At 29.6% G+C, this 18,525-nt stretch overlaps 1 protein-coding gene across 1 annotated transcript; it reads right to left on the bottom strand.

Moving 5' to 3' along the window:
• Positions 1-4,419: 4,419 nt before the first annotated feature.
• On the bottom strand, positions 4,420-5,211 carry LOC125581545 (serine carboxypeptidase-like 42). The gene is made up of 3 exons (XM_048747180.1): positions 5,073-5,211; positions 4,874-4,991; positions 4,420-4,752 (listed from the first exon to the last, which is right to left on the bottom strand). Exons 1-3 carry the CDS (start codon positions 5,126-5,128, stop codon positions 4,564-4,566), a joined length of 363 nt encoding a protein of 120 aa, XP_048603137.1. The 5' UTR covers positions 5,129-5,211; the 3' UTR covers positions 4,420-4,563.
• Between the last annotated feature and the right edge of the window lie 13,314 nt (positions 5,212-18,525).

Here is an 18,525-nt window from a genome sequence, read left to right as displayed (position 1 = left end):
CATGAAATTATATAGAAATTATCATAAGAAAAATTAAAATTTTAAATAATAATTTAGTACCCGTAATTATATCGGTGCAATGAACATTTGATAGCACGAAGAAGATAGCAAAAACAAATGTGATCAATATATTTTTCGAGATACCCATCTTTTTTTATTGTTGTTTTGAGTTTTTCATTTCACTTTCAATTGTTATATATAATAGCATAAAATTAAGTAAATGACTTTTTGGTATAAATCTTTAAATTAATTTTCTTAGATTTTAGTCAAAATAATGAAAAAATGATTTCTTACCTATTCACGTATGAACATATGTTTGCATTTGATTTTTTTCTTCAAATTACCCTATCAAGATATAATTAATAACTTTTCATTATTTCTTCGGGCTAAATTTTTTTGTTAAAATTAATTGATATAACTAAGAAAATAATAATTACAATATTTTCTCATTAAATTGTTTTATATAAATTTATATATTCAAAATATATTTTTGATGTAACAATTACTTACGAGTTTAATTTTTAATTTTTATAAGAAAAATATTTCATTCAAAAATTTAAATTCGAAGTAAATTATTTTATTTTTATCATATTATGAATTATTTTTAGAGAATGAGATATTCCTATCGTTGATACAGTCTTTTAACCAAAACATGACTCTGATACCACCGATTTCTCTGTATCGGAGAAGATGATGAATAGTAACTTTGGAATCACGTTCATAAAACGCCAAACCAACTCTCAATGTGTGAAGAACTTAGAAGAAGAAACAGTTCTAGAACAACAAATATTATCATTTTCCCTTATAATAGCAACACACATGTGACAAACTGCATAATGTAACATGGAATGTGAACACTTGTACATCACTTAGTAAAATCATTGTTAAGTATTTATATTATACAGAAAAAAATCAGGTAACATATATAAAATTAGTGGCATAACCTATAATTATATAACTAAAGAGTATTGTAATCTTTAATCTTATATTAGACTAAAATAACAAAAGAAAAAGTCTACACTTTTGGTTTTACTTTAATATACATATATATAAATAATTAATTAATTAATTTCAAACCTAATATCATTTATAATAATAATCAGAATACTATTTTTTAATATTCATTTATTATAATTATATGTGTGATTTTTTCGAAGAAAATAACCAGGTAGTTGAGAATTTTAGAAAGCAAGGAAATACAAATAATAGCATAAACTTATGTAAAGGACTTTTTGTTATAAAATCTTTAAATTAATTTTCTTAAATTTTAGTCCAATAATGTTAAAATAATTTATTGCCCTGTTATGTATGATTGTACGAACATATGTTTGCATTTTACTTTATTACAAATTACACTATCAAGATATAATTTTATTTAAACAGATTTTGCCAACTGTAATGATAATAATTTGTCATTATTTCTTCGGGCTAATTAATTTCGTTAACATTAGTAGATATAACTTAGAAAATAATTTTTCCAATATTTATGAATTAAGTTATTCTATATAATATTTTAATAAATATTTTCATTGGCTATGAAACAACCACTTACGAGTTTAATTTATGATTTTTTTTGTAAGAAACATATTTCATTCGAAATTTTAAATTGGAAATAAATAATATCTTTATTTTAGATTGTTTTGTGAATTTTAGATATTCTAAAAAATTATTTAAAACTTAATTAATATTTTTATTAAAATAAGCACAATTTGGATATTAAAATGAGTACCATTTTAAGTGTTTATATATTAAAATAAGCTGAATAATTAGTTTAGATATTAAAATTGGGTAGAAAAAAATTTAAGTATTAAAAAGCTTAACAAGATTTAGTTATGAATATTTTATGGAATATATATCTATACTATTATTTATGAAGTGATTTTGCTGATTTGTTACATTCTCCATGATTTTAACTAATTTTGCTTATTTGTCATATTCTTATTAGTTTTTAGATTAAATCATCAATTTATTAATTTAAATAATATAAATATTTTGATTTCTAATTAATTTATTAATTTAAATAATATAAATATTTCGAAATTTCTAATTGGAATTATGATTATAATTATTTTAACTTTCACAAGATTTTTATTAATTTTTAGCTTAAATCATTAATTTATTAATTTAAATAACATAACTATTTCAAACTTTCTAATTGGAATTAAAATTATAATTATTTTATAAAGTTAGGACCAATTCTATTTTCATATGATGTAAGATGTTTTAAACTCTATAGTTTCAATTTTCTCATTCATTCCAAGTTATCTCGATTATAGTTTTTGACATCTATATTTATGTACTTTTGATATTTGTTTTTTATAGTTGGAGTTTTATGTTTTTCTTCTTTCTTTGAGTCTGAAATACTAGGAGCAAATCAGTTTTGTTACATGGAATTTGGAATTATGAATTAGTTATTCCGAATTACTTCAGTAGTTATTTCATGTGTATGTTTTATTACTGTTTAATCTATAAGAAAAATATGCTTTAATATTAAATTTAGAGAATTTTCTATGTAATCATGTTATGAACATGTCTTTAATTGTTTAGTTTCTAAAACATATAAAAGTAAATATATTTTTAATGAATAGTTAGACTTATCATTATATAATTAACCATAAATTAACTTTAATAATAAAATTATCATTATCTTTTGTTTCATTTATTAAAATTAAAATTATTAAATATTAAGATAAGTCAATGTATATATTGATCAAGTAAATTAACGAAATATTGTCATTATCTCAATTCGTTTTAAAAAAAAAAATTCTTCAAAATTATCATCGAACTATAGTTTTTATTTATTTTGTTATTATTTGGATTCTGTGTGTTTAAATGTGTTTTTGGTAAGTTAATTCATGTTTATGGTTCAAAAATACAAAATAGATTCAGAGATACCAAAAGTTCACATTCTTACTTTACTTTATTGTGTGGAATATTTGATATGTAATTATCCTCTTATCGTCTCATAGTTTTATAGCTTTCCTTTGTGTTAAAAAGAATTAGATCGAAATAAAAATCGAAGAGAACCAAAATGATTAAGAATATAAAGAATAAGTTAGCATGATGTTTAAATCATAATACATATATTACTAATTATTAGTAAAACGATCATGTCCGCATGTGCGGGCAAAACACCTAGTATACTATTATTTGAGAAGTGAATTTGTTTACTTGTCATATTCTCCATGATTTTAGTTTATTTGATTACTTGTCATATTTTTCATGAATTTAGGATAAGTCATTAGTTTAACTAATATTATTTTATTTGATATTTATATATTTATCATGATATTTAAGTTAATTAATAAACATTAAAATATTCTTTTGATATATAAATACTATTATTTTAAAAATATTTTTAATATATCATTATCATGATATTTATGATATTTAATTAATAAATTGATAATAACAATATCTACCGGTAATATTGTCATTACTTTTATGTTATATTTAGTTTATAAATTTTAATGACTAATATTATAGCCAATTTCTCTGATTTTTATTTGAAATATTGATCAAATACAGATTATTAAAAAATTTGTATATGAGTATACTAATATATCTGAATAAATCAGCTTTTGGTTTATTTGGTTTGATCACTTAATATACTGAACTATATCCATATACTACGGGGGTTTTAAAATAATGATCATTCGGTTTATTCGATAATACCAAATCCATACTATTTTTTGGTTCAGTTTTAAATGTTTTGATTTTATTGGATTGAACACTTCTACACTGTCATTGTTTTGTTAATGTTTTATATTTGTGATTTTCACTACCGCATGACTTTTTTTTAGTCCAAATACAATATGTGTTTAATTTCAAACACAAATTTTCTAATTTAATTATTACTACAGAAAAGATTTTGATCCAAAATCTACATCACATAAATAAAAATAAAACTATAAAACTATAAAACAAAAGAACATAATTTGATACATTGATTACTAATATGAATATTGAAGTTTTATAATTTATAATAATTTGAAATTTGTATCTAATTTAATTATTATGTTTTATGAAAATAAACATTAGAGTTGAAAATAAACATTAGAATTGAAAAATGTTAGGTATATAGATATATTAATCCAGTTGTGCTCCTCTTACAAAAAAATATTATTTTAGATCCGTCAATATAGTGCACGCAGACTCAGAAAAGATCACGCTAATTGATACTCCTTCCGTTTCTAATTGTAAGTAGTTTTGCTTAAAAACACGAATATTTAGAAATTTTTTATTTAAAAAAATATATCATTTAACCAATTAATTCAACTAATTATTAAAAACCTAACATTATTTCATTGGTCACACAATATCTAATAAATGAAAAAAATGCATTGAAATATGTAAACTACTTATATTGTGAAACAAATTGTTTTTGCTAAAACTACTTACGTTTAGAAACGGAGGGAGTATCAATTTGCGGTTACAATCCAAGATGACAACATCATATCAAATCTTTAGGCAAGGTTCTGCCGATGAATATAAGCTTTCATTACAATAAGTGTAATTATATAGGTGGTTAACAAGCTCACCATTTAATAGATAATACCAATCCTAACTGAATATATCTAATAAAGAGATCTCTCCTCTTTCATGTGTGTTATTGGGCAATCTCCGGCCACGCACAAAGCCACTGAATAAATGCAGAGCTCGTGAGGGCTGCGCATAGGGCACCATATGAGCCGCTCCCCTCACCGTTGCAAACGTCAATAGCTCTCCATACTCGGTGACCCAGCCACCAACCTAGTCACATCACAATCCAAACAACCACAAGTTTGCAATCAGCTTGAGAAAGTTGCAGGGGCAAGAGGGAAAACTGGCTTCGGCTGATTTTAGCATCGTTACAATGGAGAAGAGAACTTACCTGGTCTTTGTGGAACCAAGGTCCATAGGGAAGTGTGGTACTGAAGTTGAGATCATGAGCAAGTTCTCGTACGAGAGTTCTAGAACCAAGAAGTGGAACTACAGAATCTTGATCTCCACTGCAATGTCGACAAGCTGGGTGTTTAGCTGAAAAATACATTACAAGAAGTCATAAAAGGGATCTTTAATAGAATTCTTACCTGAAGATCCAAACAGAAGTTTTGTTCTGTATAATTCTCTTAAGAATCGGAAGCATGTTAATATTCCCGTCGATGCCACTGTAATTTACCAGTCTATGACATAGTCAAAGTGAAAAGCCAATATTAGGATATACATCAATATATTAAAATAGAAAACTTAACATTATCTATTATATACTACTAGATTTGGGTCCGTGCGTTGCAACGGGGTTTATTTGATATTTTAATTTAATAAAAATATTAAAAAATCATTTTATTATTGTTTTTAAATTGTTTTTACATATGTTATGTGAAATTTATTTTATAGTTAAGAACTCGTTTTCACACATAAGTTTCAGTTAATATTTGTTAGAGCTAGAAAAAACATCCAAACGTAAAAATTTAAACCGGATCCAACCAGAAATAATAATTATAATGAAATAAAAAGGAATTTGGAAGTTAAATAAGACCAAGAAGCAATGACAACATTATACACTTTCTTATGTACTAATTTAATGCTTTATTAAACTTATCTGATGTTAAATAATTTTCTTGATTCATTTTTTTTATTAATGATATATTTTCATAATAACATTTTAATTAAAATAAATTATAAACTACTACATAGTAAAAATAAAAAATGCAATAAGATAATGATGAAGTTTGATTTGTTTTTCACTAAACATATGTACGGTGACAATAATAATAATCAATTTTTTTATGAGCAAACATGAAAATATATATATCAAACATGAGTTTGATTTTCGTACAACCAAACACATAAATACCAATCACGACAACATCCTAAGTTTAGATTTTTTTTAATTTAATAGTTTTACCATCATACTTGTCATCAAATTCATTTTTAAAAATACTATTAAATATGTATGTTTACTTTTGTTAGGATTTTTTAAAAAAGGAAAAAATATATTTTATAAATCTCATTTTTATTTACAATTTAAAAAAAGAAAAACTATCAAATACTTTTTTATATTTTTGTTTAGGATTATAGAAAAGAAAAAGTATTATCATATAAACTCTTACAATTATCTTATGTTTAGAATTTCAGAAAAATCTTATTGCAATCAAATCATTATTTCTAGTTACTATTAAATAATTTTAAATTATGATTTACAGTTCATATCAATACTATTTTTACAATTCATTTTTAATTAAATAATATTTAGTATCATATTCATCATCAAATTTTCTATACTATCAAATAACTTCTTACAATTCTCTTTTGGTTAGGAATTAAAAAATATGATACAAATCTCTTTTGTTTAGGATTTTCTTTTTTAAAGAAAAGAACCATCAAATATTTTATTACAGTTTTAGGGTGTTAGAAAAGAAAATTAAAATTACATAATATTTTATAATTAAATTTTTAAGATTTATAAAATAAAAATACTATCAAATAATTATTTCCAGCAAATATTAACTATTTTTAATAGTTGCTATTTTCAAAATTCGTTTTCTCAATATCACTAATATTTTTCATTAAATATTTTCAGTATCATATTATTTTCAAAATTCGTTTTCTCAACATCACTAATATTTTTAATTAAATATTTTCAGTATCATATTTATCATTAAATTTTAAAAGTAAAAATTACTTTTACAATTCTATTTGGTCATGATTTAAAAGGAAAAAAAAATCTTATTTGGTTAAGATTAAAAGAGGAAAAAATTATTTTTCATATTTCTTTTATTTAGGATTTAAGGAAAAAAATTTATTTTCACATAATGATAGATTTTTATTAATACATACACAATGTTTTTTTTTGTACAAAATTCACAATCATATCAGGTGAAATATTTGAAGTTATTTTTGGTTTATAATTTTTTAACACAAAATTATCTATTAAAAAGAAAAGTTAGTTATTTATAAAAAATAAGTTACTTTAAATTTTTTAAAAAGGAAAATTCCAACTATAATTCGTTTTTGTTTTTTAAGATTTTTATACAACTAATATATTTTCAATAAAAATTATGTTTAGTTAATTATATATTGTGTCTTATACATACAAACATATGTTCCTCATATTTACACAAACTTATGTATGATAAAAACATCGTAATTAAAAAAAAAACTTGTGTTAGCATCATAAGATGTAATAAAGATGATAAAAAAAAATTGAATTGTTTAAAGAAATTAAAAGAATATACTCAGATAATATTTTTCTTGTCAATACTATTTTTGTGAAAATAACATGAGAAAGCTTAAACCTAAATACAGATGTGAAAATAATATTTATTTTGGTTTATATTTTTGTAGCATACATTTATCTGTTAAAAAGGAAAGTTAGTTATTTATATGAAAATAATAAGAGTACTTTTAAATTTTTATTTTTTTAGGTTTTAAAAAAGGAATATCACTTATTTTATAGTTAGTTTTTCTATTTGATTTTTATTAAATGTTATATGAATCTCTTATATATTAAAGGAGAATCATTGTAATAAATGCATTAACACTAAACTGGACACATGTCTCGTGTAAAAGCATTGTAATAAATGTGTTCACACTAAAATGGACACATGTCACATGTAGAGAGATTCTCAGCCAAACTCTACATAAATATATTCACACTATGTACTTTACGTTTTTTTTAATATAAAACTCACATGCATGGTTTTTCTTTATGTTATTTTTACTGTTTACGAATAGAGTTTGACAAATTATTCATAAATTTTGATTTGATTCGTTATCCGTTTTGATTCAAACCGAAAAATCTGGATATCCGTAACTCTACGAAGCAAATCAAATACTAAAATGCAATATCCGAAAGAAAAAAAAAAGCAAATCACAAATATCAATATTTATAGGAACGGATATCCAATTTGATCCGTTATATGCATATATATATTTAAAGAACTATACAAAAGTTATATATTATAGTCTATATAAATTTTACAATATTTTTGTTTTAAAATAATTCATTTTTAGAATTTTATTTTTCATGTATTATTTTGAAAAAAAAATATCATTTAATATTAATTAACAATATCTTTATATATTTATCAACCATCTTTATACATTTTTACATACATATACATGTGCATATTGACGTGAGCACCTTATAACTAAGTATTTACCACAAGTAAAATATCTAAATTTTTTTTAAGTTAAAATATTCTTTTTCTTAATGATTCTTTCACTATCGACCAAATTGTAGTAAAATGATGTCTTCAAAATTTTCTTTTCTTTTTTTAACTATTATCCGTTTAGAAACTATAATATGAAACCATTGGTTCGACATCACGACTATCTAAGATTCATAATATGAAAACAACCAAGTAATAGTAATTTTTGATTATCACAGGAAAAAAAATAAAAAACATCAAACATTTTAACCGAACAAACAAAATAAATATTGATTTAAAATGATATTTATATTTTAGGAGATTAAAAACCAAAAAACAACCTAAAACCGAACCGATATCCAAATTAAACGGATTAATGTCTCCTTATCAAAAATAACAAAACTAATAATCACATTTCACGCAAGGCGCGGATTACTACCTAGTTATTAAATAGGGGGATTTGCCAAAAATGACTCAAAACTTGATTTCGAATACAAAAGTGTACCCCAAATTTAATCAAATGCAAAAGTAACCCAAAAGCCTAGTGAAATTACAACAGACCCCTTATGAACAAACAAAAAACTTGTTTTCAATTTTACCATTATAACCCTCTGTTGGAGAAGACTTCTTTGTAAGTCTTCTCTATGATGACTTCCTTGTAAGTCTTCTCGTTCAATAGATCTTAAAAAATAATTTTATAAAAAATATTTTGATGGGTAAAAAATTGAAATCATGTAATAATAAACATTTTTCAATGATGTAAATTTAGTTCATATGAAATTGAATTATTTTCAACATAGATGAGTGAATGTATATTGGCTCATGAGTCATTGGTTTAGGGTTTGGTAACATGTGTTATAGTATTGTATGTATCTTTAGGGTTAGATTCTGAAATCTTACCTTCATTTTTTTTCTTTTTCAAATTGACCCATATATGTTTAGTAATTATTTAATAACTTGATTTAAACACTTTCTAAGTTTTTTTTTAAGTTTAAGAAAGTGTTTTTTGCATAGTTAATTGATTTTGGGGTCTCGAAGACTCACAAAAGACTTAAAAAGAAGTCTTCAGACACATCCCGCCTAAATTTTAGTAGAATTTATGGTTCCCGCCTAAATTTTGGAATAATTTATGTTTCCCGCCTAAATCAAAGTCTTCCATAAGTTTTCCAGGAGTCTTCCATAAGTCTTCCAGGAGTCTTCCATAAGTCCACTACAAGAAAACAGGGGGATTCTGATGGCCGAAATCGTCGGAATTTCGTCGGAATAGACCGATTCCGACGAATTTCCGATGAACCCGTCCGTCGGTATCGTTTCGTCGGAAAAAAAAATTCGTCGGAATTTCGTCAGTACTTCCGACGACTTTCTGACGAATACCGAGAAACGTCATTCTGACGAACTTCCGACGATATTACGATGCGGACACACGAGACCAGAGTTCATCGGAAAAACTACGTACCGACGGAGAACGTTCCTCGGACAATTCCGACGTAGCGTGTTCCTCGGTGTATTCCGACGAACATTGGTCGTCGGAATATACCGACGGACAATGGTCGTCGGAGTATACCGACGAACATATTTTCCGACGAAATGAGGTTCGTCGGTACATTCCGACGGATATATATCCGTCGGTATTTTCCGACGACCCTGTCCGTCGGTATATACCAATTTTAAAAACGAATTGATTTTGCATTTTTATATAATTTTTGATATTAATAAATTAAAAAATCAGAAATTTAAAACTAATAATATTATATTATTTAAATTCATACAAACCGAAATAGGAAAAAAACATTCAGAAAGTTTAGAATTCATACAAACCGAAATAGAAAAAAAAAACATTCCGAAAGTTTTAAAAAGCTGAAATAAACTAAGATGAACTCGAAGACATCAAATGATCTAGCTTCTGCATAATCTCGGTGTTGAACTTCATCTGGGATGCCAACTCAGCAAGGATAGTGGCATTCTCCGAACGGATAGTGGCATTCTCCGAAAGGATAGTGGTGTTCTGCTCCTCCAATGCCCCAAACCGTTCATCTTTGTCATGTAGCTGCTCGAGAATCATGGGATCGGCATACGGAGCTTGCGAAGAAGATGCCGGATACGAAGAAGCACGACGGGCCAACCCAACTAAACGGCCTCCTTTTCTTTTAGGAACCGCCTACAAAAATATTTAAAGTAAGTAAATAGGGACAAGTAAGTAATCTACATTATAAAAAAAAATATATTAATAAAAAAATTACCTTTTCAACCATCTCATTTATTTGCAATAGAGACAGGTTGGTTGAAGCTCCCGTAGAGTCGCCGTCATCAGAGAGAGGCTGAGATTGAGAAACTATCTCAGCTTCCACCAAATCAACTACACCTTTGATCACGGGGTCCTGAATTTGACCCGTCGTCTTGTTAGTGTGAGCCACCTTAATGAGTTGGAGACGATCAACGGGATTACCGTCATTTGCTTCGATCTAAAAAAACCGCCATTATTAGCCAAGAAATATATAAAATATTTATTTAAAAAATATAAAGATAAATAATAATAAAAAACTTACAAGTTCATCCTCCTTAGTAGACATGGAGCAAGCGCCGAGGTTGTGCACATACATACCTTTTCCCGCCACGATCGCTCTTCCGGTTCCTGGAGTTCCTAGAAGACGTCTCTGCAGTTTCTTCCTTCTCCCAATGAGCTATCAACTGCTCCCACACCGTCCCGTTGATGAACCGTGGCTTCTTGTTCTTCTGCCAAACTGTCTTCCACGCGTTTATCTGCTTTGTGTAAGAGTCCATGGCCTTTTCGTTGAATTTCTTACGGACTGTTTCCGTAAGATCGGAGTGCCAGTTGAACTCTTGTTACAAAACAAACACAATTTAATAAGTAAATATATTTAAAAAAATGTAAAAACTTTAAAAAAAATGAAGAGTTACTATACCGCAAACTGACGAAACCACAACTCTCGTTCGTCGGAAGGGATCACACTCCACTTTGGATATCCAAAACGGAGCATGGAGTACATCATCTGGTTGATGCTCCGGCTAATGCCATTTTTCGACTTGGTGAACCTTTAAAAAAAATACAAGTTAGCAAGTTAATTAAAGGAAAAAATATAACGGTACAAATAAAAAAAATACTAACCAAGTGCTATGGCCTCGTCGTGGGTTGGGTTGGAGAAACGGGAGATGCTCTCGACCTGGTTGTTGAACCAATAGATGAACCGGCATGACCCCCGGATCCTGATGAGCGGCAGCGTGAGGGGCAGCGTGAGGGGTAGCGGGAGCTGGAGCGGGAATATATGCGGGAACCGAGTCATGAGACGATCCCGATGCACGGGAACTGCTCACCGAACTACGTCGAAGACGGGCTGCGGGGCGGGCTTCATCCTCGGCCCTAAAAAAAAAAATTAATACATCAAACATATTTTCAAATCATTTCTATTTTTAATGTTTTCATTTATATATTTACAAAAGGTTTTATAAACGTTTTTAAAAAAACTATTAAACCTTTTATTATATACATAGTTTATTACTAGAAACTTATAAAAAATAATAAAAAAATTTAAAATTTTTTATTATACATGATTTATATATATATATATATGTATACAAAATTATAAAAAATTTATACATATAGAAAAATGTTGTTAAAAAATTTATAAATGAAGAAAAATGTTGTTAAATATTTATATATTTTTTTTAAAAAACGTTTTATTATACATAGTTTATTAGTGGAAACTTATAAAAAATTATGAAAAATTTTAAAATTTTTATTATACATGATTTATATATATATATATATATATGTATACAAAATTATAAAAAATTTATAAATATAGATAAATGTTGTTAAATATTTTTAAAAAAATTTAAAAACGTTTTATTATATATATTTCATTACTGGAAACTTGAAAAACGTTTTTAAAAATAAAATAAAAACGTTTTAAAAAATCAAAAAACGTTTTTAAAAATCAAAAAACGTTTTTAAAAATCAAAAAATGTTCCAAAAAAACCTAAAACAACAATCCAAACAACAATCCTAACTTACATATACTAAACTATCAATCAAACAACCTAAAATCCGATATCTAACTTCCAAAACCCTAAACAATTGAGATTAAAGAAGGTTTGGGATGATTCTTACATGATTTAGGGTTTGGGGGAGGAATCGCCGGTGTAGAGGGAGGAATCGCCGGTGTAGAGAGAGGAATCGCCGGTGAATCGCCGGTGGAGAGAGGAATTTAGAGAGAGAGATGCGGAGATAACGAAGAAAGAAGAAGGAGGAGGGTTATTATATCAGACGATTCCGACGGACACGGGTTCGTCGGTATTCCGTCGGTATAATTAAAATATACCAAATGCCAATTCGCGAAAATTTTCAAGCGGTTTGGTTCTCCCGGGCAAATTGAAATTCCGACGGAATTCCGATGACTTAGTGTTTAGGGTGTTGATTTCAAGTTTCTAAATGCAAAATCCAAATCTTTTATAATATATATAGTATTTGCATAAAGATTTAACAATAAAAATGTTTTATAACACGATTTTACACAATAACATTTTTTGTAGTGTAAGCTTATATAAATATGATTGTATAAGTATATAATGTTAAGATGAGATGTTATGAAAACAATGATATGCATACATAAATATTTTAATGACTTGTTATATTTGAACAGTTGCGATCTAATACTATACTAAACACTTATTATGTGTTATTTTCATAGTTTTGGCATCTAAATTTATAGATTTTTATGATTGAAACTTTATAGAAAAACAAGTCGTCGGTATTGTCCGACGAAATACCGACGACCTTTCCAAATTTCAATGAAACCCATTGTCGTCGCTATGTCGTCGGTATATTGCGAGGGATTTCCGACGGATAAATAAAAAAAAAAAAAAAAAAAAAAAACTAATCAGAATCTTCTGAATCTTCATCAAACTCCCCAACCTCGGCTTCCGGCTCTGAATGTACGACAGCATCATGTCCAAACACAGTCAAATTCTCAACGAGTTGAACATTTTCCAAATCTTCAACTGCCTGGGCGTTGCTGGTAGACTCTGGTTGCAATGGTTCATCATCATCAGAAGTTCCATCCACTCGTCCTCTTGGGTTGATTTGCGTTACAGTAACCCATGGATCGTCTCTGTACGTCACCCGAGGGTAACTGATGTAGCACACCTATACATATCAATTATACAAGTATTAGTAAAATATATAACATTAATTAATTATATTGGTAAAAAATTATGAATAGATTGACATACCTGACCAGTTTGCGAACCAAGAATGAAGGGATCATAATATTGAAGTTTCCGCCGCGAATGAACTGATGTAACACCAAACGGATCAATCTTCACTCCTCTATATGGGGTGGTGTCATACCAATCACAATAGAATACTACACAACGCAATCCAACCATTCCAGGAAATTGGATTTCCAATATTTCTTTTATGTTGCCGTAGTAGACATCGTCACCAGAAGAAGATGAAACACCAGCATCATATGTTGTCTTAGAATGACATTTCCTTGTGAATGCATATCCTCGCGTACAAAATTTAGGATATGATTTGACCACATAGTTTGGTCCCTGCACAAATTCGCGTATCCAATCATCGAACACAAGACCTCTGGCCAAACCATCATTCACCTATAAATTAAAAACATATATGATTGAAAAATTAATTAGTTTATATATATTAAATTTAAACTAATCATTTGCATAGGGTAATATGATATATGACTCACATAACTACGAAGCCACGCAGCAAATCCGTTATCTCTAAGTTGTCGAAGCTCATCTTCTGTTGCATGCCTGTGAGTCATACGCAACTCCGCCATATATACACTATATACAAAAATATTATCAATATGAAATAAATTTATTGAATATTAATCTAACAATAAATGAATAAATATTTTTACCTCTCATATTGTAGAACATCTTCACAGTTGGTGAGCAAATATGTTTGCAAATGAGCGTGCTCAGTGTCCGTAAGTCTCCGCTTCGTGAATTTTCCACTAAGTCGTCCTATTTCCTTGAACATGCTTGGGACAGTAACATGATATGTTGCTCTCTCCCCTCTATCATCATGCCGAGCAGGTCTTCGGTGTTTTGTATGCACTTCTGGTGGAAAATAATTTTCAGCAAAGATTGCAGTTTCTTCATTGATCACCTGTGCCACTATAGATCCTTCCACCCTGCTTTGATTTTTGACCATCTTCTTCAGATGATGCATATAACGCTCAAAAATATACATCCATCTGTACTGCACAGGACCACCAAGTTCCAATTCTCTTGCGAGATGAATAGCAAGATGTTCCATTACATCAAAGAATGATGGAGGAAATATCTTCTCAAGGTTGCACATGCTGACTGGTGCGTTTGTCTTCAAATTATTAATACCCTCTTCAGTCACTACTCTGCTGCATAAGTCGCGGAAGAAAACACTAATTCCTACATAGATAAAAGACATAATTTTCGTAAGTATTAAGTTTTTATAAGCATAATTGTTAAATATAAAAATAAATTAAATTGTAAAAATATAATATATCTGTAATTGCTTCATGAACATTACGTGGCAATAATGCTGAAAAAGCAAACGGAAGGAGGCGCTGCATAATTACATGACAATCATGACTCTTCAAGCCAGTAAACTTTCCTTCGCTTCTATCAACGCAGTTCCCCAAATTTGATGCATATCCGTCAGGAAATTTCACTTTATCTGTAATCCAATCAAAGAACTCTTCTTTTCTAGCACCATCCAGCCGATAAATGGGAAAAGGGGCCGTACCGTTCTCATCAACGTGAAGTTCAGAACGATCACAAATATCGACTAAATCCAACCTTGACTTCAAATTATCCTTCGTTTTACCTTGGATGTTAAGGACTGTGTTCATCAGATTATCGAAGAAGTTCTTCTCAATATGCATGACATCTAAATTATGCCGCAATAGATGACTCTCCCAATATGGCAGATCCCAGAAAATACTCTTTTTGTGCCAGTTATGTAGCTCTCCAACCGCATTGACTCGAATGTTTTCATGTCCACCTACATCTGGCGTCCTTTCTGCATCAAAATACCTAAACTGCTTCAACAAATCTTTCCCACTAACTTCCTCAGGTGGACCATCAAACACCTGCTTGTTCTTCGTAAACGAAGTTTTACTCCTGCGGTATGGATGATCAGGTGGTAGAAATCGTTTGTGACAGTCAAACCAACACGTTTTCCTTCCGTTCTTTAGTTGGAAAGCATCTGTGTCATCTTGACAATATGGACATGATAGCTTCCCATGTGTTGTCCATCCAGATAACATACCATATGCTGGAAAGTCACTTATTGTCCACATAAGTACTGCCCGCATCTGAAAGTTTTCTTTGCGCGAAACATCGTATGTCTCAAAACCATGCGCCCATAGTTGTTGCAACTCATATATTAGTGGTTGAAGAAACACATCTAGTGATCTTTGGATGATCTGGCCCGGGGACGAGAATTGAGAGAAACAAAAACTCTCGTCGCATGCACAAGCTCGGCCGTAAGTTGTACGGTGTCACAATAACTGGCCATAGAGAATACTGTCTTCCATGCTTTCCAAATGGGCTGAAACCATCAGTAGATAATCCAAGATAAACATTTCTTCTCTCTTCCGCAAATTCTGGATATGTTGACTGGAAATGTTTCCAAGCCTTTGCATCTGAAGGATGTCTAATCTCACCATTTGTGGAATGCTCTGCATGCCATCTCATTGCTTTTGCTGTGCGCTCACACTGATACAACCTCTTCAATCTTTCCGTCAAAGGCAAATACCACATTCTTTTGAATGGGATCGGAACTCTTCCCCTCGTCTCCTGATAACGAGGTTTCCCACAAAATTTGCATACATTCCGTGTCTCATCCGCTCTCCAGTAGATCATGCAGTTGTCAATACATACATCTATCACTTCATACGGTAGTTGAAGACCTGCAACAAGTTTCTGAACCTCGTAGTATGAACCCGGTGCAAGGTTATCCTCAGGTAGAATACCTTTGACAAAATCAGTAATCGCATCCATACATTCTTCAGCCAAATTATAGTCTGTCTTAATACCCATTAATCTAGTTGCAGATGATAAGACTGAATGACCATCTCTACAATTTTGATACAAAGGTTGTTTTCCTGCATCCAACATGTCAAAAAATCTCCTAGATTCAGGGTTTGGTTCTTCCCCTCTATAATGATCATGTACCATCTGCTCAGTACCTACACCATAATCTATATCCGTTCTAGATTCTTCTAACCTAATATCAGGCTGAGGTTCACTAACAGGCTGAGGTTCGCTAGTACTACCATATTCATAACCAGTTTCCCCATGAAGGTACCAAACTTTATAATTACGTGAAAACCCTTTCATATACAAATGAGTCCAAACATCAAATTCTTTTATAACCTTATTATTATTGCAAGAAGAGCAGGGACATCTTAACATACCACTTTTTGCATCCGTTTGTTGTTGAACAAGCCTCATGAATTCTCCAATCCCTTGAACGTATTCTTCCGTAAGCAAATTGGTGTTCGGATCCAAATGAGGTTTATCCATCCACGAACGATAATAAACTTCTGAATACATGATTTTCACGGAATTGTTATGACAAAAGAGAATGAAGAGAGAATGAAGTGTGAATGAGTTGAATGAGGAGGGGTTGTACTTATAGGAAATTGCTTACGGACCTCCGACGACTTTCCGACGAAATTCCGACGGATGTAAAGCAGTCCGTCGGAATTCCGTCGGTATTGTCCAATCTCAAACGGCTATACAACGGTCATATATATTTGTCGGCAACGGTCACATGGTTCGTCGGAATTCCGTCGGAAAATACCGACGGAATTCCGACGACTTTATTGTTAATCGGAATGTCGTCGGAAATTCGTCGGAATATACCGACGAACTTCCGACGACTACAACGGTTACATTTTTTATCGGAATGTCGTCGAAAAGTCGTCGGAATATTCTAACGACCCTTGTTTCGTCGGAATTCCGTTGGAAATGGCCGACGGAATTCCGACGACTTCATTTTTTTGGATTTGGTCGGTAATCCGTCACAAATCCGTCACAAATGTCCGACGACATTGGTGTCCGTCGGAACCTCCGTCGGAATTCGGCGTGTTTTCTTGTAGTGGTCTTCCAGGAGTCTTCCATAAATCTTCCAAAAGTCTTCCAGAGAAAGTCTTCTCATGGATTAGATCTTAAAAATAATTTAATATTTTAATAAAAAATATTTTCATGGGTTAAAATTTGAAATCATGTAATAATAAATATTTTTCAATGATGTAAATTTAGTCTATCTGAAATTGAATTATTTTCAACATAGATAAGTGAATGTAGATTGGTTCATGAGTCATTGGTTTAGGGTTTGGTAACATATGTTATAGTATTGTTGGTATCTTTAGAGTTAGATTTGAAATCTTATCTTCATTTTTTTCTTTTTCAAATTGACCCATATATGTTTAGTAACTATTTAATAACTTGATTTAAAGATTTCTAAGTTCATTTTTTAAATTTAAGAAAGTGTTTTTTGCGTAGTTAATTGATTTTAGGGTCTGGAAGACTCACAGAAGACATAAAAAGAAGTCTTCAGACACATCCCGCCTAAATTTTATTAGAATTTATGGTTCCCGCCTAAATTTAGGTTTCCCGCATAAATCAAAGTCTTCTATAAGTCTTCCAGGAGTCTTCCATAAGCCTTCCAGGAGTCTTCCAGAAGTCTTCCAGAGAAAGTCTTCTCATGGATTAGATTTTAAAAATAATTTAAATTTTTTATAAGAAATATTTTCATGGGTTAAAATTTGAAATCATGTAATAATAAACATTTTTCAATGATGTAAATTTAGTTTGTCTGAAATTGAATTATTTTCAACATAGATGAGTAAATGTAGATTGGTTTATGAGTCATTGGTTTAGGGTTTGGTAACATATGTTATAGTATTGTTGGTATCTTTAGGGTTAGATTTGAAATTTTATCTTCATTTTTTTTCCTTTTTCAAATTGACTTAACTATCTAATAATTTGATTTAAACACTTTCTAAGTTTTTTTAAGTTTAAAAAAGTTTTTTTGCATAGTTATTTGATTTTAGGGTCTAGAAGACTCATAGAAAACTTAAAAAGAAGTCTTCCGACACATCCCGCCTAAATCAAAGTCTTCCATAAGTCTTCCATGAGTCTTACATAAGTCTTCCATGAGTCTTCCATAAATCTTCCAGAAGTCTTCTGGGTCGAAAATATTTAACCTAATTGGAATTTTTGTCTCCATAAAATTTACACATTCTTTTTCTTCCTCTCAAATGACTGCAACAAAAATGTAATGTTTCTCACTCTAAAACTCTCCAACCTCTCTCTAATCTCTTTGAACATCAAAACACCAAACTTT

The sequence above is a fragment of the Brassica napus genome, chromosome C2, assembly GCF_020379485.1.
Source record: "Brassica napus cultivar Da-Ae chromosome C2, Da-Ae, whole genome shotgun sequence".
Classification (NCBI taxonomy): Eukaryota; Viridiplantae; Streptophyta; class Magnoliopsida; order Brassicales; family Brassicaceae; genus Brassica; species Brassica napus.
This window is presented reverse-complemented; position numbering and strand designations above follow the sequence as displayed.